Source organism: Carcharhinus amblyrhynchos, chromosome 1, assembly GCF_965287045.1.
Source record: "Carcharhinus amblyrhynchos chromosome 1, sCarAmb.v2.hapA, whole genome shotgun sequence".
Classification (NCBI taxonomy): Eukaryota; Metazoa; Chordata; class Chondrichthyes; order Carcharhiniformes; family Carcharhinidae; genus Carcharhinus; species Carcharhinus amblyrhynchos.
The window spans coordinates 27,310,692-27,333,655 of record NC_137324.1 but is presented as its reverse complement, the minus strand read 5'-3'; the positions used below and the strand labels follow the sequence as shown (position 1 = coordinate 27,333,655).

At 43.5% G+C, this 22,964-nt stretch overlaps 1 protein-coding gene across 1 annotated transcript in view; it reads left to right on the top strand.

The window, feature by feature from the left end:
• Window positions 1-22,315, top strand: part of LOC145348702 (cytotoxic T-lymphocyte protein 4-like) — a 47,692-nt gene extending 25,377 nt beyond the window's left edge. The window contains exons 5-6 of the mRNA XM_080196860.1: window positions 15,913-15,977; window positions 22,218-22,315. Coding sequence (XP_080052986.1) covers window positions 15,913-15,977; window positions 22,218-22,315 — 163 coding nt within the window. The remainder of the gene's footprint in view (window positions 1-15,912; window positions 15,978-22,217) is intronic.
• The last annotated feature ends 649 nt before the right edge of the window (window positions 22,316-22,964 follow it).

Sequence of the window (22,964 nt, the reverse complement as noted above, 5' to 3'; positions counted from 1 at the left end):
CACATCCTCCTCATCGTCACAGTACCAGCTGGGTGTGACTGTTCTCATATGGTATCATTCTTATCTATATAACTGTAGCCAGAGGATCACTTGCAATGGCTTCTCTTCCTGCGCCTGCACCAATGCTGCTGGTATTGATCCAAGGGTCTATCCTTGTCCTCCTATTTCTCACCTACATGTTGCCAGTTGGTGACATCATCCAAAGGTACAGTATTTCATATGTACGTATTGCCACAACCTCTCTCAACTCCTCTCCTTTTGCCAAATTGTCAGACTGCTTATCTGATATCCAGTACTGGATGACCAGAAATTCCCTGCACTTAAATATTGGGAAAACAAAAGCCGTTATTTGTGGCCCTTGCTCCAAATTCCATTTCTTAGCTACAGACACCATCTATTCACCATCCTGATGTCACACTTGACCCCCGGTTAAGTTTCCAACTTCATGTTCATGCTATCACTGAGACTGTCTAGTTCTCCCTCCATAACGTATGAACATGTATACATACAAACAAAGAGCAGTAGTAGGCCATTCAGCCCCTCATGCTTGCACTGCCATTTAATAAGATCATAGCTGATCTGATTGTAACCTCAGATCTTCATTCCACCTTCTCCAATAACCTGTCACCTCCTTGGTTACCATGAATCTATCCACCTCTGCTTTAAAAATATTCACACTCTCTGCTTCCACCTCATTTTCAGGAAGAGTTCCAGAGATTCATAATGCTCTGACAGAAGAATTTTTAAATGGGCTATCCCTTTTTTGAAACAGTGATCCCAAGTTCTAGATTCTCCGACAACAGGAAACATTCTCTCCACAACCACCCTGTCAAGATACTTAGGAAAATAAGTTTTAGATCGGACATAATGAGGGCACAAATAGATTTAGATAGGACTGATGTGTGAGCATAGATCTGGAAAATGGAGTGTAATTTGGGATAGAACATAGCACATAGAACACTGCAGCACAAACAGGCCCTTTGGCCCACAAGTTGCGCCGATCAAATCCATACCTACCAGGCCTATCTATAACTCTCAATCCCATTAAATCCCATGTACTCATCCAGAAGTCTCTTAAAAGACCCCAGCGAGTTCGCCTCTACCACCACCGACGGCAGCCGATTCTACTCACTCACCACCCTCTGAGTGAAAAACTTACCCCTGACATCTCCTCTGTACTTGCTCCCCAGCACCTTAAGCCTGTGTCCTCTCGTAGCGACCATTTCAGCCCTGAGAAATATCCTCCGAGAATCCACCCTATCTATGCCTCTCAACATCTTATAAACCTCTATCAGGTCACCTCTCAATCTTCGTCTCTCCAGGGAGAAGAGACCTAGCTTCCTCAACCTATCCTCATAAGGCGTGCCTCCCATTCCAGGCAACATCCTTGTAAATCTCCTCTGCACTCTCTTAATAGCTTCCACATCCTTCTTGTAGTGAGGCGACCAGAACTGCGCACAGTACTCCAAGCGGGGTTTGACAAGGGTCTTATAAAGTTACAGCATTACCTCCCGACTCCGAAACTCAATCCCTCGATTAATGAAGGCTAGCCCACCATACACATTCTTCACCACATCCTCCACCTGCGAGGCCGATTTAAGAGTCCTATGGACCCAGACCCCAAGGTCTTTCTGCTCCCCAACACTGCTAAGAGTCCTACCCTTGATATTGTACTCCTTCATCCCATTGGACCTGCCAAAATGGACCACTACACATTTATCCGCTTTGAAGTCCATCTGCCACTTCTCCACCCAGTCTTGCATCCTATCTATGTCTCACTGCAACTTCTGACATCCCTCCAGACTATCCACAACACCACCAACCTTTGTGTCGTCGGCAAACTTATTAACCCATCCCTCCACTTCCTCATCCAGGTCATTTATGAAAATTACAAATAGCAAGGGTCCTAGAACACATCCCTGGGGCACTCCATTGGTGACCGACCTCCATGCAGAAAAAGACCCATCCACAACCACTCTCTGCCTTCTGCAGGCAAGCCAGTTCTGGATCCATAAAGCAACAGCCCCTTGGATCCCATGCCCTCTCACCTCCTCAAGAAGTCTTGCATGGAGGACCTTATCAAATGCTTTGCTGAAGTCCATGTAAACCACATCCACCGCTCCTCCTTCATCAATGCGTTCAGTCACATTTTCAAAGAACTCAACTAGGCTCGTAAGGCACGACCTGCCCTTGACAAAGCCGTGCTGACTATTTCCGATCATACTAAACTTCTCTAAATGTTCATCTGGGAGATCTGGGAGATTTTGTTATGGATTTGCAGCAGATGGAAAGGATTGAGTACGTGAATATTAAGGAGGAGGATGTGTTGGAACTTTTGAATTCTATAAAGGTAGATAAGTCGCCGGGACCAGATGGGATGTACCCCAGGATACTGTGGGAGGCGAGGGAAGAGATTGCAGAGCCCCTGGCGATGATCTTTGCGTCGTCAATGGAGACGGGAGAGGTTCCAGAGGATTGGAGGATTGCGGATGTAGTTCCTATTTTTAAGAAAGGGAACAGAGATAGCCCGGGAAATTACCGACCGGTGAGTCTGACCTCAGTGGTTGGTAAGCTGATGGAGAGGCTTCTGAGGGACAAGATTTACGAACATTTGGAGAGGTTTGACATGATCAGGAATAGTCAGCATGGATTTGTCAAGGGAAGGTCGTGCCTTACAAGCCTAGTTGAGTTCTTCGATAATGTGACTGAACACATTGACGAAGGAAGTGCCGTGGACGTAGTGTACATGGACTTCAGCAAGGCGTTTGATAAGGTCCCCCATGCAAGACTTCTTGAGAAGGTGAGAGGGCATGGGATCCAAGGGCCTTTGGCCTTGTGGATCCAGAACTGGCTTGCCTGCAGAAGGCAGAGAGTGGTTGTGGATGGGGCTTTTTCTGAATGGAGGTCAGTCACCAGCGGAGTGCCTCAAGGATCTGTTCTGGGACCCTTGTTGTTTGTCATTTTCATAAATGACCTGGATGAGGAAGTGGAGGGATGGGTAAGTAAGTTCGCTGATGACACGAAGGTCGGTGGTGTTGTGGATGATCTGGAAGGATGGCAAAAGTTGCAGCAGGACATAGATAGGATGCAGGACTGGGCGGAGAAGTGGCAGATGGACTTCAATGCGGATAAATGTGTAGTCGTCCATTTTGGCAGAACCAACGGGATGAACGAGTACACTATCAAGGGCAGAAGTCTGAGTAGTGTTGAGGAGCAGAAGGATCTTGGGGTCCGGGTCCACAGGACTCTTAAATCGGCCTCGCAGGTGGAGGAGGTGGTCAAGAAGGCGTATGGTGTACTGGCCTTCATTAATCGAGGGATTGAGTTTAGGAGTCGGGAGGTAATGCTGGAACTTTATAAGACCCTTGTCAGGCCTCATTTGGAGTATTGTGCGCAGTTCTGGTCTCCTCACTATAGGAAGGATGTAGAAGCTATTGAAAGGGTGCAGAGGAGATTTACAAGGATGTTGCCTGGACTGGGAGGCATGCCTTATGAAGTTAGGTTGAGGGAGCTGGGACTCTTTTCCCTGGAGAGACGAAGGTTGAGAGGTGACCTGATAGAAGTTTACAAAATGTTGAGAGGAATAGATAGGGTGGACTCTCAGAGGCTATTTCCCCGGTTTGAAATGGTCGCTACGAGAGGACACAGATTTAAGGTGCGGGGAGGGAGGTTCAGAAGTGATGCTAGGGGTAAGTTTTTCACTCAGAGGGTGGTGAGTGAATGGAATCGGCTGCCGTCAGTGGTGGTGGAGGCGAACTCGCTGGGGTCTTTTAAAAGACTTCTGGATGAGTATATGGGGTTTAATGAGATTGAGGGTTATAGATAGGTCTGTAGGTTGGTAGGTGATGATGTGATCGGCGCAACTTGTGGGCCGAAGGGCCTGTTTGTGCTGTAGTGTTCTATGTTCTATGTTCTATGTTCTATAAATCCTGTCCCTCAGTGTCCTCTCCATCAACTTACAAACTACTGAGGTCAGACTCACCAGTCGGTAATTTCCCGGGCTATCCCTGTTCACTTTCTTGAAAATAGGAACCACATCCGCAATCTTCCAATCCTGTGGAACCTCTCCTGTTTCCATCAACGACACAAAGATCATCGCCATGGGCTCTGCAATCTCTTCTCTCACTTCCCATAGTAACCTGGGGTACATCCTAACTGGTCCCGGTGACTTATCTATCTTGATAGAATTTAAAAGTTCCAACACACCCTCCTTCTTAACGTCCACATACTCAATCTTTTCAGTCCGCAGCAAACCTGCAGTACAACCTACCAGATCATTTTCCACCGTGAATACCAAGGCAAAGTACTCATTAAGCACCTCTGCCATTTCTTCCAGATCCACACAGACATTTCCCCCTTCACCTTTTATAGGTCCTATCCCTTCACATCTCATCCTTTTACTCTTCATATATTTGTGGAAGGCCTTGGGATTCTCCTTAATCTTACCCGCCAATGCCCTCTCATGACCTCTTCTGGCTCTCCTAATTTCCTTTTTAAGCTCCTTCCTACAACCCACATACTCCTCTAGATCCTTAACATCACCTAGCTCTCTAAACCTTCTGTACGCCTTTCTTTTCTTCCTGACGAGGTTCATCATTACCTTCATGCACCACGGTTCCGGCAACCTCCCAAAACCTCCCTGTCTCATCGGAACATTGTCGTGCAGAGCTCCAGACAAACATTCCTTGAAAATCCGCCACCTTCCTTCAGTACTTTTCCCAAGAGCACCTCCTTCCAGTTTACTTGTCCAATTTTCTGCCTGATGTCTTCATATTTCCCCTTACTCCAGATAAACACCTTCCTAGCCTGCCTGATCCTATCTCTTTCCAATGCTATCATGAAGGAGATAGATTTATGATCGCCATCACCGAGATGCTCTCCCACCGAGAGATCTGACACCTGTCCAGGGATAAGGGATCTTATATGTTTTAAACAAGTTACTTCTTATTCCTCTAAACTCCAGCAGATACAAGCTTAACCTGTCCAATCTTTTCTGATATGACAGTGCACCTATTCCAAGTATTAGTCTGACAAACCTTCTCTGAACTGCTTCCAATGCATTTACATCCTTCCTTAAATAAGGTGACCAATATTGTACTCTGTACTCCAAATTTGGTTGCACTTGTGCCCTGTACAACTGAAGCATAACTTGCCCAGTTTGATATTCAATTCCCTGCAATAAATGATAACATTTTATCAGCTTTTCTAATTACTTGTTGTGCTGTATACTACCTTTTTGAGAACTTTTTGGGACTTCGATGTTGTGGCCATTTCAGAGACATGGATAGAGCAGGGACAGGAATGGTTGTTGCAGGTTCCGGGGTTCAGATGTTTCAGTCAGAGCAGAGAAGGTGGTAGAAGAGGGGGAGGAGTGGCATTGTTAGTCAAGGACTGTATTACGGTGGCAGAAAGGACGTTTGATGTGGACCTGTCTATTGAGGTAGTATGGGCTGAGATTAGAAACAAGAAAGGAGAGGTCACCCTGCTGGGAGTTTTTTATAGGCCTCCAAAAAGTTCCAGAGATGTAGAGGAAAGGATTGCAAAGATGATCCTGGATAGGTACGAGAATAACAGGGTAGTTGTCATGGGGGACTTTAACTTCAAAAATATCAATTGGAAAAGCTATAGCTCAAGCACATTAGAGGGGTCTGTTTTTGTCCAATGTGTACAGGAAGGTTTCCTGACACAGTATGTAGATAGGCCAACAAGAGGCAAGGCCACATTGGATTTAGTACTGGGTAATGAACGAGACCAGGTGTTAGACTTGGAGGTAGGTGAGCACTTTGGTGATACTGACCACAATTCGGTTACTTTTACCTCAGTGATGGAAAGGGATAGGTATATACCAAAGGGCAGAAGTTATAGCTGGGGGAAAGGTAATTATGAGGCTATTAGGCAAGATTTAAAATACGTAGGTTGGAGTAGGAAACTGCAGGGGCTGGGAACAATTGAAATGTGGAGCTTATTCAAGGAACTGCTACTGCAAGTCCTTGATAAATATGTAACTGTCAGACAGGAAGGTAGTGGTCAAGCGAGGGAACCGTGGTGTACTAAAGAAATTGAATCTCTGGTGAAGAGGAAGAAGGAGGCTTATGTAAAAATGAGACATGAAGGCTCAGTTAGGGCACTGGAGATTTACAAATTAGCCAGGAAGGAGCTAAAGAGAGTGTTAAGAAGAGCTAGAAGAGGACATGAGAAGACTTTGGCGGATAGGATCAAGAAGAACTCTAAAGCTTTCCATAGGTATGTCAAGAATAAAAGATTGGTTAGGGCAAGATTAGGGCCAGTCAGAGACAGTAGTGGGAAGTTGTGTGTGGAGCCAGAAGAGATAGGAGAGGCACTAAATGAATATTTTTCGTCAGTATTCATGCAGGAAAAAGTCAATGTAGTCAAGGAGAATACTGAGATACAGTCTTTTAGACTAGACGGGATTGAGGTACTTAAGGAGGAAGTGTTAGCAATTCTTGAGAATATGAAAATAGATAAGTCCCCTGGGCCGGATGGGATTTACCCTAGGATTCTCTGGGAGGCTAGGGAAGAGATTGCAGAGCCTTTGGCTTTGATTTTCATGTCGTCATTAGCTACAGGTATAGTGCCAGAAGACTGGAGGATAGCAAATATTGTCCCCTTGATCAAGAAGGGGAGTAGAGACCATCCTGGGAATTACAGACCAGTGAGCCTTACTTCTGTTGTTGGCAAAGTTTTGGAAAGAATTATAAGGGATAGGATTTATAATCATCTAGAGAGAAATAAATTGATTAGGGATAGTCAATGTGGTTTTGTGAAGGGTAGGTTGTGCCTCACAAACCTTATCGAGTTTTTTGAAAAGGTGATCAAAGAGGTGGATAAGGGTAAGGCAGTTGATGTGGTGTATATGGATTTTAGTAAAGCGTTTGATAAGGTTCCCCATGGTAGGCTACTGCAGAAAATGCAGATGCATGGGATTGAGGGTGGTTTAGCACTTTGGATCAGGCATTAGCTAGCTGATAGAAGACAGAGGGTGGTGGTTGATGGGAAATATTCAACCTGGAGTTCAGTTACAAGTGGTGTACCTCAGGGATCTGTTTTGGGGCCACTGATGTTTGTCATTTTTAGAAATGACCTAGATGAGGGTGTAGAAGGATGGGTTAGTAAATTTGCTGATGACACCAAAGTCAGAAGAGTTGTAGACAGTGAGGATGGATGTTACAGTTTGCAGAGGGACATAGATAAGCTGCAGAGCTGGGCCGAGAGCTGGCAAATGGAGTTTAATGCAGAAAAGTGTGAGGTGATTCACTTTGTTAAGAGTAACAGGAGTACAGAATATAGGGCTAATGGAAGGACTCTTAGTAGTGTCGACGAGCAGAGAGATCTCAGTGTACATGTGCATAGATCCCTGAAAGTTGGCACCCAGGTTGATGAGGTTGTTAAGAAGGCATACGGTGTGTTAGCTTTTATTGGTAGAGGGATTGAATGTCAGAATCGTGAAGTCATGTTGCATCTGTACAAAATTCTGGTGCGGCCGCACTTGGAGTATTGCGTACAGTTCTGGTCGCCGCATTATAAGAAGGATATGGAGGCATTGGAAAGGGTGCAGAGGAGGTTTACCAGGATGTTGCCTGGTATGGTGGGAAGGTCTTATGAGGAAAGGCTGAGGGACTTGAGGTTGTTTTCGTTAGAAAGAAGAAGGTTGAGAGGTGACCTAATTGAGGCATACAAGATGATCAGAGGGTTAGATAGGGTGGACAGTGAGACCCTTTTTCCGCAGATGGTGATGGCTAACACGAGGGGACATAGTTTTAAATTAAGGTGTGGTAATTATAGGACGGATGTCAGCGGTACGTTCTTTACTCAGAGGGTAGTAAGGGCGTGGAATGCACTGCCTGCAGCAGTTGTGGACTCGCCAACTTTAAGGGCATTCAAATGGTCAGTGGATAGGCATATGGATAACATTGGAATAGTTTAAGTTAGAGGGTCATTAGATTGGTTCCACTGGTCGGCGCAACATGGAGGGCTGAAGGGACTGTACTGCGCTGTAATGTTCTATGTTTTTGTGATTTGTGCATTAGGACACCTAGATCCCTCTGCATCTCAGAGCTCTGCAATTTCTCAGCATTGAGACAAAATGGAGAATTTTACATTGTCCCAAATTATACTCCGTTTTCCAGATCTATGCCCATACATCAATCCTGTCTAAATCCATTTGTGCCCTTATTATGTCTTCTCTAAAACTTATTTTCCTAAGTATCTTTGTGGAGCCGAAGTAGCCTTTACCTTCAGTGTACACAAGGTCAGAAGAGAATATTTCTCTCCTTTTACAAGTCCCCAAGTCTTTGTCCCTTAACCTAGCTTTCAGTTCTATGTCATTTTGCATGGTGATCATTTCCATGTCAAGTCCATTTAAATTTGCTGTCAATTCTTCAATGTCCACTTGAAAAAAAGGATTTGAGATAAACAGAATGATTTGTTTCATCTTGTCTAACTCCTGAAATTGAATTCTGTTCAATTTCTTTTCCAATTTGTTCAGATGGCCACAGAATTTGTTTGGATAAAATCTTTCTGTTTGACCTGTATTTGAATTTTCTCCAGATTTGGGAAGTGCACATTAATTTTGTTCTTTAACTGGGTGGACTACAGGCCCAGTTTCAACTTGAATACATTCATTGATCAGATAACAAGTCTCTGTCCCTCTCCTGCAGTTCACAATTCAGCTCATTCAATTTTGCACTTATGTCCATAAGAAAGTCTAGCAGTCATGCATTATCTAACAGCCTGCTATACACCTCATTTCTTGATTCAAGAAAGGTGACAATTTCAAAAAATCTGTGGAAGACTTTTCCTCAACTTAACCACCTTACATCTGCATCAAGGATCAGCCTACTGTGGGTGGCATTAAGCTCATTGGATAACGATTTGAACAAGCAATGTTGCAGCGCCCTGGCACGAATTGAGTTGACGACTTTGACAACTATCATTAAATGAGAAAAGCCAATAACCTTACTCGCTAGCACGAGGTGGTGGATATCACAGTTGACAAAGGAGGAGAATTCAGGATCATTTCTGCAAAGTGCAACAAAAGATGCATTGACACCCAGCGTTGGCAGTGCACCATCAGTTGTGATTGAAACCAGTTTCTTGTTTTTCTCAGTCACATTCCTTTCAAATTTGTTGTAGACATCCTTGCCTCTTGCCTTTTATGAATAGTAAGAGAGGAAATCCTCCTGTATTGTCGCATCTTTGAATGCCATGTGAACGAAAACGTTCAGCTGGGCCGTATCCATCATATCTGCTGGCGCATAAAACTGCAGTGAGAAACATTCACAGCCTGATGTGTCTTGGTGTATTTGCTGCGACACATCCACGGACAACAATTTCACCCTCCTGGCTACTGTTAAAGCACCAAGTGGCATGCTCTTGATGGCTGTTGTAATTTCATCTTTGTTTTTAAAATCTTTGAACAAGGTGGCAGCAACAACCATTATTGCCTTCTTAATCACTTTGTCATTGGTTAACAGTTTCTTATATTTTGCGAGCAGATGGCTAATGTGAAAAAATGCCTTTTTGCCAGCCTTGCCTACAGCTGCAGGTTTTGAAAAGAACGACTGCTGAGTTTGCAACATTCCTTTTAACAGCCCAACTTTTCTCTGTCCAAATAGTGTTGTTTAAAGGGAAATTTTCTTGAATTTTTTGCATGCATTGCCTTGTGATGCTGTTCCAAATTATGGGGGTGATTCTCCCTTCTCGCTCTGCTGATTTTTTAATGCAGCAGGCCAGCGCCAGATTAGAGCGATCTGAGCTAGTGCCTGGGCCCGAGCGCGTCTCCCAGTGTCGGATTTCCAGTGTGTCAACCCCGCACTGGAAATAGGAATGGAGTTGCATTATATATGCAGCTTCTAATTTGAATTTAATTATAATGTAATCAGCGGACCCGGGACTGAAGTCTCCGGGTACGCTAACCTCTCCCACCCCACCAGGAGTATTTCATTGCAGTGGGGTTAATAGTAGCTCCCCAGTTATGGGAAGCTGGTCGTCTGACCGCGCTGGAATGAAAGGGGGGCAACTGAGGCCCCCAGAGGGTCGGGCACTGGGAGGTTGGTGCCACCTGGGCATTGGCATCTTGGCAGTGCCAGCCTGGGCCCCCGGTACTGCCGAAGGAGCCAAGTGCTCATGTCTACCAGGCACGGAGAAGAGTCAAGGGGTGGAGCTTAACGTGGGTGGGGGTGGAGGGTCCCCATGCCATTCTGCAATTGGGCTGAAAGAGGGAGGCCAGTGATCAAGGCAGTGATCATTGGAGTGGGGTTTGGCCTGCTTGGGGGGGTGGGGGCGGTGGTCAGAGCTGCCAGGGGATGGGGGAGGGAGGTTCAGAAGGACCGGGACTCCCAGTGGAATGGTGGGGGGCAAGTGGAGATCGTGGGGGGGGCAGTTATCAGGAGATTGGGGCTGGGGGTGCGAGGGGAATGATTGAGGCAGGCTGGGGTGGAGCGGGGCAGGGGGAGGGGCGTGTGGGTGGTGAGGCTGGTCTGGGCACGCTTGGAGGGCCAGCGATCAGGCCGTGGGGGCGTGGAGGGCTGGTGATGCGGAGATTGCGACACTGGCCAACAATCGAATTGGTCAGCAATCGGAAGGCCAGCAGACAGAGGCCTCTGTGCATGCACCAATTTTGGCGCTGATAGATAGGAGTATACACAGTGGCCCTCTCAGCACTATGCTGCTGGCCTCTTCTGCGGGGATAGGCTCCACACCCTGATTTTCAATAGGATTTATGCTAGTGCACTCAGCAGTGCACAGAGTGCAGGGGATTCTTTTTTAAACTCCACTGAAAAAAAAAACAGTGTGATTTACTCCAGTTTTTATACAAATTCAAACTTAGAATTTTTCAGGGAAAATCACTATTTATCTCTTACTCAAAGCGACACTCTGTTGACAAATGAGACAAATGGGCTTGCACTTGACATTTGTAAAAAGAAGTTCACTTCCCATTCCTGGTGGAAAAGGTCGGTTTTTGGATTCGGCAGTCAATGAGCTGATTCCTTTGTCATCATGAGAAGTCCAACTTGTGTGCATTTTCAACAGCTGTTTGGCAGCCAACAACAATCAACTTTTCGAGACTCCAGGATTGACCTGTCAATCATGATTGACTATTTGAGGACCACTGCTTTACAAGACAGAATGATGCAAAATACCTCTTGAATGCATCTGCCATCTCTTTGTTTTCCATTATCAATTCTCCTGACTCACTTTCTATAGGACCAGTGCTCACTTTGTTAACTTATTTTTTAATATTTATAAAACTTTTACTGTCTGTTTTTATAATCCTGGCTAGCTTTCTCTGATACTCCCTCCTTATTAATCTTTTAATAATTCTTTGCTGTTCCTTATATCCTATCCAATCTTCTGACCTCACACAATTACACGTCTTTGCACAATTACACACTGTTTCTTTCAGTTTGGTAAGTAGCCTCACAACACCAGGTTTTTCAGTTTGATACTATCCTTAATCTTTCTAGTTAACCATGCTTGACGAGTCTATTCTTCGAACTTTTTTCTTACTCATTGGAATCTACCTGTTCTGTGCATTCTGAAATATCCCCTTAAATGATTGCCACTAAATCTCTATTGACTTATTTCTTAAGCTAATTTACCAATTTGCTTTAGCCAGATCAGCTTTCATGTCCTTATAATTGACCTTATTTAAGTTGAAAAACATACAGTGGGATTTTCTGGCCTCGCTCGCTCCAAAACAGGGAAATCCCACCTGAGGCCAACGAATCTTTCCATGGAATGGGAAAATTACCCCATAGTCTCAGACCCACCTTTCTCTCCCTCAAACTGACTATAAAATAACATTGCTCAATTTTGATTGTCTCAGCTCATCAGTTGCTCATACCATTCATTAACTCCACACCCAACTATTCTAATGCATTCCTAGCTCATCTCCCTTATTTTATTCTCTGCAAACTTGAGGTTATGCAAAATTCTGCTAGCCGTAACTCACAGCAAGTACCATTCCTCTACCACACTTGTGCTTGCTGAGCTACACTAGCTCCCAGCCATGTGAGCAATGCTTTGATTTTAAAATGTTCAGCTTTGTTTCTATGGCCTCGCCCTTCTCCATCCCTGAAATCTCCTCTAGTTCCACAACCCTCTGAGACAATTAGGCTTAATTCTGACCTCTTGATCATCTCCAGTATTAATCACACCACCATTTGGAGCATCAGCCACCTTGGGCCCTGTCTCCCTTCCTATGTCTCTCTGCCTCTCTACCTCACTTTTTTCCTTTAAAGCACTCCTTAAAACATTCCTTTTTGACCAAACTTTTGTTAATATGCCTTGATATCTCCCTATGTGGCTCAATGCCATACTTTGTTTTATAATGTTTCTGAGACTGCCTTGTGATGTTTCATTATGTTAAAAGCACAATATAAATATTTGTTGTTGTTATCAATTTTCTCGTGTTCCTGTTTTGAAAACTATGGCTGCAATACATTTCCGTGAATAACAACACCAGCCCCCTATTCTCCCCATCCTGAGACTCAGTTTGCCATTTGTGAGCCCATAACATGGGTGGGATTTTCCAGCCGTGCTCACCCAGAAGCCAGAAAATCCCGGACCTTTCCATGGTCCGCCCCTCGCCTGCTAAAATTCACCCCCCAGGTATGTTGACTGGGAGCATCACAGTTAATCTCATCTTCTTTCCTTAAGAGGACATTAGAGGGCAGCTCATCAGTTGCTCATACCATTCATTAACTCCACACCCAACTATTCTAATGCATTCCTAGCTCATCTCCCTTATTTTATTCTCTGCAAACTTGAGGTTATGCAAAATTCTGCTAGCCGTAACTCACAGCAAGTACCAGGTACCAGGAGTAGCAACACAGAGTCAAAGAGGTTTACAGCATGGAAACAGGCCCTTCGGCCCAATTTGGCAATGCCACCCTTTTTAAACTCCTAAGCTAGTCCCAATTGCCTGCATTTTGCCCATATCCTTCTATATAATCTTACTCATGTAACTGTCTAAACATTTTTTAAAATACAAGATTGTACCCTCCTCTACTACTATCTCTGGCAGCTTGTTACAGACAGTCACTACCCTTTGTGTGAAAAAATTACCTCTCTGAACCCAAATCATTAATATAAATGACTTGCTGTGATTCTTCTACATTTTCTACCTAAGAGACTGAAGACAAATAGCATGAATGTCAATGCTGAAACCTGTTTGGTCAGTGCCACACCTGGCAGTATTTTTACAAACCAAATAAATACAGATTAATCTGAATCCTGGAGAGATTGGGTCTGATTTTATTGACATGAGCACCCAAATTTGCTGTGTTGGCGATACACTCCTTATATTTAGAGCACTGTGCTCCCTGATTCTTCAGTGAAAAATCTAAAGGTACTGGTGAAATAATTAAAATATGATCGCACAACAAAGAATAGCTAAGAATTAATTTTCTTTTTTGATTTTTGCATAAACATACAAACAATTGAAGTAGGAGCAGGGTAGGCCAGTTGGCTCTTTGAGCCTGCTCACCATACTATAAGATCATGGTCTGATTGTAACCAGGAACTCACATTTGTCTACCCTTTATAATCTTCACCCCCTTCTTAATTAAGACTCTATCTACCTCTGCCTTACAAATACTCAAACTCTGCTTCCATCAACTTTTGAGAAGAGAGTTCGAAAGACCCTCAAACCTCTGAAAGAGGAAAACTCTCGTCATCTTTGTCTTAAATGATTGACACTTTATTTTTAAACAGTGGCCATTAATACCAGATTTTCCCACAGGAGGAAACAACCTCCCCACGTCGCCTCTGTCAAGGCCACTCAAGACTTTGTGTTTCAATCAACTCACCTACTGCTTTTCTAAATTCCAGCAGATACAAGTCTAAATGAGATCTCACCTGCAGAATTGAAGCATAATCTCCCTACTTTTGTATTCAATTCTCCTCACAACAAACAATTAGCTTGTTTAACATTCTAATAGAATGTTTAACAATTAACATTCTATTAGCTTTCCTAAATACTTGCATAATAACCATTTGTGATTCATACACTAGAACTCATAGATCCCTCTGTGCCTCAGAACTTTGCAATCTCTCTATATATCTTTTTTATTTTTCCTGCCAAAATGGATAGTTTCATAGTTTTCCACATTATACCCTATCTTCTAGGTCTTCGTCCATTTACTTAACCTATCTATATCCCTTTGTAGCCTCCTTATGTCCCCTTCACATCTTACATTACCTATCTTTGTGTCATCAGGAAATTTATTAACCATACCTTTGGTCCTTTCATGCAGGTTAATTATATAAATCGCAAAATGTTGAGGCCCAGCACAGCACTGGTTATATCTTGCCAAACAGAAAAAGATCCAATCATGCCTACTGTCTGTTTCCTGTTTATATTATGGGATTTAGGCATCCCTGGCTGGGTCAGCATTGCCCATCCCTAATTGTCCATTGCTATGGATCTGGTGTCACATGCAGGCCGCACCAGATAAGGACAGCAGGTTTCCTTCCCTAAAGGATATTAATAAACAGGCGAGGTTTTAACAACAATCAACAATGGTTTCATGGTCAATACTAAATTTTTAATTACAGATTTTTATTGAATTCAAATTTTACCATTTACCATGATGGGTTTCAAACCTAGGTCCCCAGAACATTATCCCGGGTCTCTTGATTATGAGTCCAGTGACAATACTAGCAGGCCACTGCCTTTCCTAATTAGTTAGTCAATCTTCTATCCATGCCAACATGTTACTCCCAACAGGAGGACCATTTATTTTTCGCAAAAACCTTTGATTTGGCACCTTATCAAATGCCTTTTGGAAATCTAAACACTGTATATCCAATTGTTCCCCTTTAACCTCACAATATGTTACTTTTTCAAAGAACTCCACTAAATTAGTTACCAATTCCCAAGACACACTGTGATTGTTTGAGTGAGGGAGACAATGAAACAGCACACCTGGTGAACTGTGAGTAGTTCCAGGCACATCTTAGGAAGAATATATTGGCCTTGTAGAGTGTATAGTGCAGATTTACTAGAATAATATCTGGAGTAAACTACAAGCTAAGGTTCTATTCTCTTGAATTTAAGGTGCTCAAAAGTGATTTGATTGAAGATTTCAAGATATTAAAGGGATCAGATAGGATAGATAGATTGGGAGAAACTATTTATTCTATTCTGGGGAATTTAGGACTGAGGACACAATTTAAAAGTTAGAACCTGATTTTTCAAGTGTGAAATTAGGAAAAACCTCTTCATTTAAAAGATGTTGGAAGTTTGGAATTTTCCTCAGCAAAAGGCTGAATCAATAGTTAATTTTTATTTGGAGGGTGATGGATTTTTGATGACCAAATATATTGAGATATATGGTGGGAATCCACAGGTTAATCACGATTTGGTTTAGTGGTGGCACAGCCTCAAGGGGCTAATTCTTGTTTCTAAACTCAAATGATGCAACAATGGCTGAAGGTACTACTGCCATGATAAACTGGGACATTTGAGCCATAAATTGTGTGCTGCAACATTGATTTACCATTACAGTGAGACTAGAGTTACCAGAAAATTCAAGGCTATTGTGTTCTATAAAAACATTGATGAAGATAATATTTTAGAGTGTTGCATGATCTATTTTGTCAAGATAGGTGAAAATTTTGAAGATGTTTTCGTAGCAAGTTAAATGGATTAAATTGCATCTATGACAGGGATAGGGCAGAATGAGGAAAAGACAAGCAAAATGGGCTGAATGCCCCTTTCTGATTCCATGGCTTATGTTGATGTTATTATTGAAAAGCAACAGGGGTAAATAGCAGATAAGTTGCAACAGACAGTTGTTTGAATGTTTTTGTATCACTGTTTATATTCAGTCAAAATGCATTGATTAATCCAAATATTAAATTTCTGTTCCAAAATCTCTATTGCAGTTCTCAATTTTATGTAAATTGTGCAGAACTTAGCCTTTCTCAGCAGAAAATTCATGATAAATCAGGTAAGAATATTATGTGCTCACTCAAAACACACAGCCAGTGTCTTTCGCAGAATTTGGGCATCATTTTAGGATTTAGCACAAACGTTCATATGATTGGAGAGTGTAGTACAGCTATTAAGTGGCGACCAACCAGGACGCGTGAATAATATATTATGTGGGTGTATTGACTTATATGTCAGAATAACTCAATATGTGTTCTTGTCCACAAGCCTCTGAACTCAAAATGCTAAATTGTAACATTTATCTCTTAATTAGGTAAAATCCTTATAAAAATATAATCCCTCTGTACTGGGGTTCATGCTAATAAACCTTCTCTGAACTGCCTCCAATTAAATAATCTTTCCAACTGCTCACAGTACTCCAGATGTGGTCTCTGGACCAGTAAGGCTTTCCGACTCTTATACTCTGAACTCTGTCAAATAAGGACCAACATTCCATTAGCCTTCCTGATTACCTGCTGCATCTGTGAGCTAGCTTTCTGTGTTTCGTACACAAGTATCCCCAGGTCGTTCTGTGCTATTACATAAGAACATAAGAAATAGGAGCAGAAGTAGGCGATCTAGCCCTTCAAGCCTGCCCCGCCATTCAACAAGATCATGGCTGATCTGAAGTGGATCAGTTCCACTTTCCCACTTTCTCCCCATAACCCTTAATTCCCTTGTCTGTCAAAAACCGTGACTTAAATATATTTAGCGAGGTAGCCTCCACCACTTCAACGGTCAGAGAATTCCAGAGATTCACCACCCTTTGAGTGAAGAAGTTCCTCCTCAACTCCGTTCTAAACTGCCCCCCCCCCCTTTATGCTGTGCCAACTTTTTGCCCACTTACTTATCCTATCAATCTATTTGTAAATCTCTCGCAATTTGCCTTTAATACCTATTTTTGTGTCATTTGCACATTTGGCTACAGTACATTTGCTTCTTTACTCCAAATCATTAACATACATTGTAAACAGTTGTGGTCCTAGCATTAATCCCTGTGGAACCAGAGCCAACCAGAAAAAGAACCCCTTATCCTCACTCTCTGTTTCCTATCAATTAACAGACTCTGGTCTGATCCCGCTCACTGTCTTTGTGGAATCTGCACGTTCTCCCTGTGTTTACGTGGGTTTCCTTTGAGTGCTCTGGTTTCCTCCCACAGTTTGAAAGACGTGCTGGTTAGGTGCATCAGCCATGCTAAATTCTCCCTTAGTGTACCCGTACAAGCGGGGAGTGTGGAAACTAGGGGATTTTCACAGTAACCTTATTGCATCATTAATATATGCCTACTAGTGACACTAATAAATAAACTTAAAAAAAAATTAGATGTGATACATACAGATGTGTAATGTCACCGTTATTTTTACTGGAATCTGGGTAGATTCTTCCCTATTTGCTGTAGTTAACCATTTTCTGTGGCATCCAAAGGCCTCCACCCATGCAATCGCCGGGCGCAATTCCTCTGAGTCTTCCTAATGATCACTAATATAATCTGTGTATTATATATAGCTGTACAGTTGTCTTCAGCAGTAAATATAAAACATAGAAAAACTACAGCACAAACAGGCCCTTCGGCCCGCAAGTTGTGCCAATGATATCCCTACCTACTATGCTTACCTATAACTCTCAATTCTATTAAGTTCCATGTACTCACCCAGAAGTCTCTTAAAAGACCCTATCGAATTTGTCTCCACCACAACTGACGGCAGCCAATTCCACTCCCCCACTACCCTCTGAGTAAAAAACTTACCCCTGATATCTCCTCTGTACCTATTCCCCAGCACCTTAAACCTGAGCCCTCTCGTAGCAACCATTCCAACCCTGGGAAAAGTCTTTGAGAATCCACCCAATCTATACCTCTCAACATCTTATACACTTCTATCAGGTCACCTCTCATCTTTCGTCTCTCTAAGGAGAAAAGACCAAGCTCCCTCAACCTATCCTCATAAGGCATGTCACCCAATCCAGGCAACATCCTTGTAAATCTCCTCTGCACCCTTTCAATGGCTTCCACATACCACCTGTATTGAGGCAACCAGAACTGAGCACAGTATTCCAAGAGAGGTCTGACTAGGGTCTTATAAAGCTGCAACATTATCTCCAGATCCCTAAACTCAATCCCTCGACGGAGGAAGGCCAGTACACCATACGCCTTCTTAACCACATCCTCTACTTGCGAGGCCGATTTAAGAGTCCTGTGGACCCGGACCCCAAGATCCTTCTGATCCTCTACACTGCTAAGAGATATTATACTCCTTCATCCCATCTGACCTGACAAAATGGACCACTACACATTTATCCAGGTTGAAGTTCATCTGCCACTTCTCTGCCCAACTTTGCATCCTATCTATGTCACGCTGCAACTTCTGACATCCCTCCAAACTATCCACAACACCACCAACCTTCGTGTCATCAGCAAACTTACCAACCCATCCCTCCACTTCCTCATCCAGGTCATTAATAAAAATTATAAACAGCAAGGATCCCAGAACCGATCCTTGAGGCACTCCACTGGTGACCGATCTCCATGCAGAAAAAGACCCATCTACAACCACTCTCTGCCTTCTGTGGGCAAGCCAGTTCTGGTTCCACAAGGCAACAGCCCCTTGGACCCCATGCCCTCTCACTTTCTCAAGAAGTGTTGCATGGGGGACCTTATCGAACGCCTTGCTAAAGTCTATTTAAATCACATCTACCGCTCTTCCTTCACCAATGTATTTAGTCACATTTTCAAAGAACTCAACCAGGCTCATAAGACACAATCTGCCTTTGACAAAGCTGTGCTGACTACTTTTGAGCATACTAAACTTCTCTAAATGTTCATAAATCCTGTCCCTCAGAATCTCTTCCATCAACTTACCAACCACTGAGGTTAGAGTCACCGGTCGGTAATTTCCTGAGCTATCCCTTTCTTGAATATAGGAACGACATTCGCTATCCTCCAATCCTCCGGAACAAAAAACAACAAAGAACAAAGAACAGTATAGCACAGGAAACAGGCCTTCTGCCCTCCAAGCCTGTGCTGCGCATTGGTCCAACTAGACCATTCGTTTGTATCCCTCCATTCCCAGGCTGCTCATGTGATGTGACTATCCAGGTAATTCTTAAATGATGCCAGCAAGTCTGCCTCCTCCACCCTACTTGGCAGCGCATTCCAGTCCCCCACCACCCTCTGTGTAAAAAACGTCCCTCTGATATCAGAGTTATACCTCGCCCCTCTCACCTTGAGCCTGTGGCCCCTCGTGATCGTCACCTCCGACCTGGGAAAAAGCTTCCCACTATACACCCTATCTATACCCTTCATAATTCTGTACACCTCTATTAGGTCTCTCCTCATTCTCCGTCTTTCCAGGGAGAACAACCCCAGTCTATCCAATCTCTCCTCATAGCTAAGACCATCCATACCAGGCAACATCCTGGTAAACCTTCTCTGCACTCTCTCTAAAGCCTCCATGTCCTTCTGGTAGTGCGGCGACCAGAATTGGAAGCAGTACTCCAAATGTGGCCTAACCAACGTTCTATACAGCTGCAACATCAGACTCCAGCTTTTGTACTCTATACCCCGTCCTATAAAGGCAAGCATACCATATGCCTCCTTCACCACCTTCTCCATCTGTGCTGCCACCTTCAGGGATTTGTGGATTTGCACACCTAGGTCCCTCTGTGTTTCTATACTCTTGATGACCCTGCCGTTTATTGTATAGCTCCCTGCTACATTAGTTCTTCCAAAAAGCATCACAACGCATTTATCTGGATTAAATTCCATTTGCCATTTCTCTGCCCAATTTTCCAGCCTATCTATATCCTGCTGTATTGTCCGACAATGTTCATAGCTATCCGCAAGTCCAGCCATCTTCGTGTCATCCGCAAACTTACTAATAACCCCAGTTACGCCTTCTTCCAGATCATTTATATATCTCACAAATAGCAGAGGTCCAAACTCTCCCGTCTCCATCAACGACGCAAAGATCATCGCCAGAGGTTCTGCAATCTCTTCCCTGGCCTCCCACAGTAACCTGGGGTACATCCGATCTGGTCCCAGCGATTTACCTATCTTGATGCTATTCAAAACATCCAACACATCCTCTTTCTTAATGCCCACATACTCAATCTTTTCAGTCTGCCAGAAGCCTGCAGTACAACCACCCAGATCATTTTCTACCGTGAATACCGAGGTAAAGTATTCATTAAGCACTCCTGCTATTTCTACCGGTTCTGTACAAACTTTCCCACCTTCACATTTTATAGTTCCTATTCCTTCACATCTCATCCTTTTACTCTTCACATATTTCTAGAACGCCTTAGGGTTCTCCTTAATCTTACCTGCCAAGGCCTTCTCATGACCCCTTCTGGCTCTCCTAATTTCCTTTTTAAGTTCCTTCCTACAAGCCATACAGTCTTTAGATCCCTAACATCTCCTAGCTCTCTGAACGCTTTATTTTTCTTTCTGACTAGGTTCGTTACAACTTTCATGCACCATGGCTCCCGTAACCTACCAAAACCTCCCTGTCTCATCGGAACATTGTCGTGCAGAACTCTAGACAAACATTCCTTGAAAATCTGCCACCTTACTTCAGTACTTTTTCCCGAGAACACCTCCTTCCAATTTACTCATCTAATTTCCTTCCTGCTGGCTTCATAGTTCCACTTACTCCAGATAAACACTTTCCTAACTTGCCTGATCCTATCTCTTTCCAATGTAGTGTAAAGGAGATGGAGTTATGATCATTATCCTCAAGATGTTCTCCCACTGAGAGATCTGAAACCTGTCCAGGTTCATTAGTCAGTACCAGATCTAGTACAGCTTCTCCTCTTGTAGGCTTATCCACATACTGTGTCAGGAAACCCTCCTGAACACACCTAACAAACTCCTCCCCGTCCAAACCCCTTACCCTAGGGATATTCCAATCAACGTTTGGGAATTTAAAGTCTCCCATCATGACAACTCTGTTATTACTACATCTCTCCAGGATCTGTTTCCCTATCTGCTCCTCAACATCTCTGTTACTATTGGGCGGCCTATAGAAAATACCCAACAAAGTTATCGACCCTTTCCTGTTCTGAACTTCCACCCACAGAGACGCCGTAGACAATCCCTCCACTGCCTCCACCTTCGCTACAGCCGTGACACTCCCTGATCAATAGTGCCACTCTCCCCTGCTTTTTTACCTCCCTCCCTGTCCTTTCTGAAACATCTGAAACCCGGCACCAGAAGTATCCAGTCCTGTCCCTGAGACATCCAAGTCTCTGTAATGGTCACCACATCACATTTCCAAGCAGCAATCCATGCTCTAAGCTCATCCACTTTATTCACCACACTCCTGACGTTAAAATAGACACATCTCAAACCTTCAGTCTGAGCACTCCCCTTCTCCATCACCCGTCTATCCTCCCTCTTATATTGTCTACTATCCTTCTCTATTTGCAAGCTAACCTCCTCGCTCCCAGTCACCTCATCTCGATTCCCTCCCCCCAACCTTTCCAGTTTAAAGTCTCCCCAGTAGCCTTAGCCAACCTTCCTGCCAGGATATGGTCCCTGTCTTTTTTGTACAGGTCACACCTGCCCCAAAAGAGGTCCCAATGATCCAAGAACCTGAATCCCTGCCCCCTGTTCCAGTCCCTCAGCCACGCTTTCATCCTCCACCTCATTCCACTCCTGCTCTCACTTTCCCATGGCACAGGCAGCAATCCCGAGATTCCTACCTTTGCGTTCCTCCTTCTCAACTGTCTACCTAACTCCCTATATTCTCTTTTCATGACTCCTTCCCTCTTTCTACCTATGTCAGCTGTACCAATATGTACCACTACCTCTGGCTCCTCTCCCTCCCACCTCAGGAATTCTGGAACGTGACCAGAGATATCCTGGATCCAGGCACCAGGGAGGCAAACCACCATCCAAGACTCCCATCTGCCTCTGCAAAATCTCCTGTCCGATTCCCTCACTGTAGAATCCCCAATTAATACTGCCTTCCTCATTTCCTTAGCGCCCTGAGTTACAGGGCTGGACTCTGCTCCAGAGACATGGCCACTGCTGGTTCTCCCAGGTGAGCTGTCCCTCAAGAAGTACTCAGGCAGATTATGGATGTCCCCTCTCCTCACCTTCCACAGTGACTAGAAACTTAAAAACAAAATTGAGTAAGGTAGCTTAAGATACCAGATGAGTTTGAAAATCATCTTCTTATTGAAGATCTGTACATGATATGCTATTGATCTACCTTTGATCTAAATAAAATTATTTTATTTTTGCTATTTTGCTTTCTAGCTAACATCTACAAATTGCGCACACAACAGAAGAAAAATCAACCAATGAGCAAGGTGATAGAAGAGAGATCCTCTTCTGAAATATATCAAAATGTATAAATCTTCCAAATTGTGCAGGCTTAAATAACTATAATTTGCAGATGTGATTCAATTGTGTGTGTTGTGTATTTTAATGTAGAAACATAGGCCCAGTCTGATTAAATAGCTTTTGGATATAAAATTGATACTGCTGGGAAGATACTGCCAAACCCCACGGTTACCAACAAGATTAAATAAAATTAATACAGAAGATCAACAAAATCAAATAGCAGGAGTTAGGTGGGACCAAGTTTGGGTTTAAAGGCATGCAGAATGTAAAAAAGCAGAGGATGAGGAAAGCAAGTTTTCTGCTGCTTGAGAGGACTGAATTAGAGTGACTGATGCATCTTGATTTTAATAGTATGGATGCAAGGAAGAGACATAATGATTAAGATTCCCTTAATCCTAAAGTCAAAAGTGGAGATGCTCCTTGGTGAGTGCACAGCATTCAGTTTCATTCACAACTCCTTAGATACTGACACAGTCTGTGTTCATACGCAGCAAAACATGAAAACACAAAGGTTGGGTTGATAGATGGCAACTAACATTCATATTATACAAGTGCCAGGAAAGGAATGTCTCCAAAAAGGTAATCCACCCACCTCCCCTTGGCATTATCAAAACTCCAATCCATTAACACCTCAGGGTCATGACTGACCAGAAACTGAAC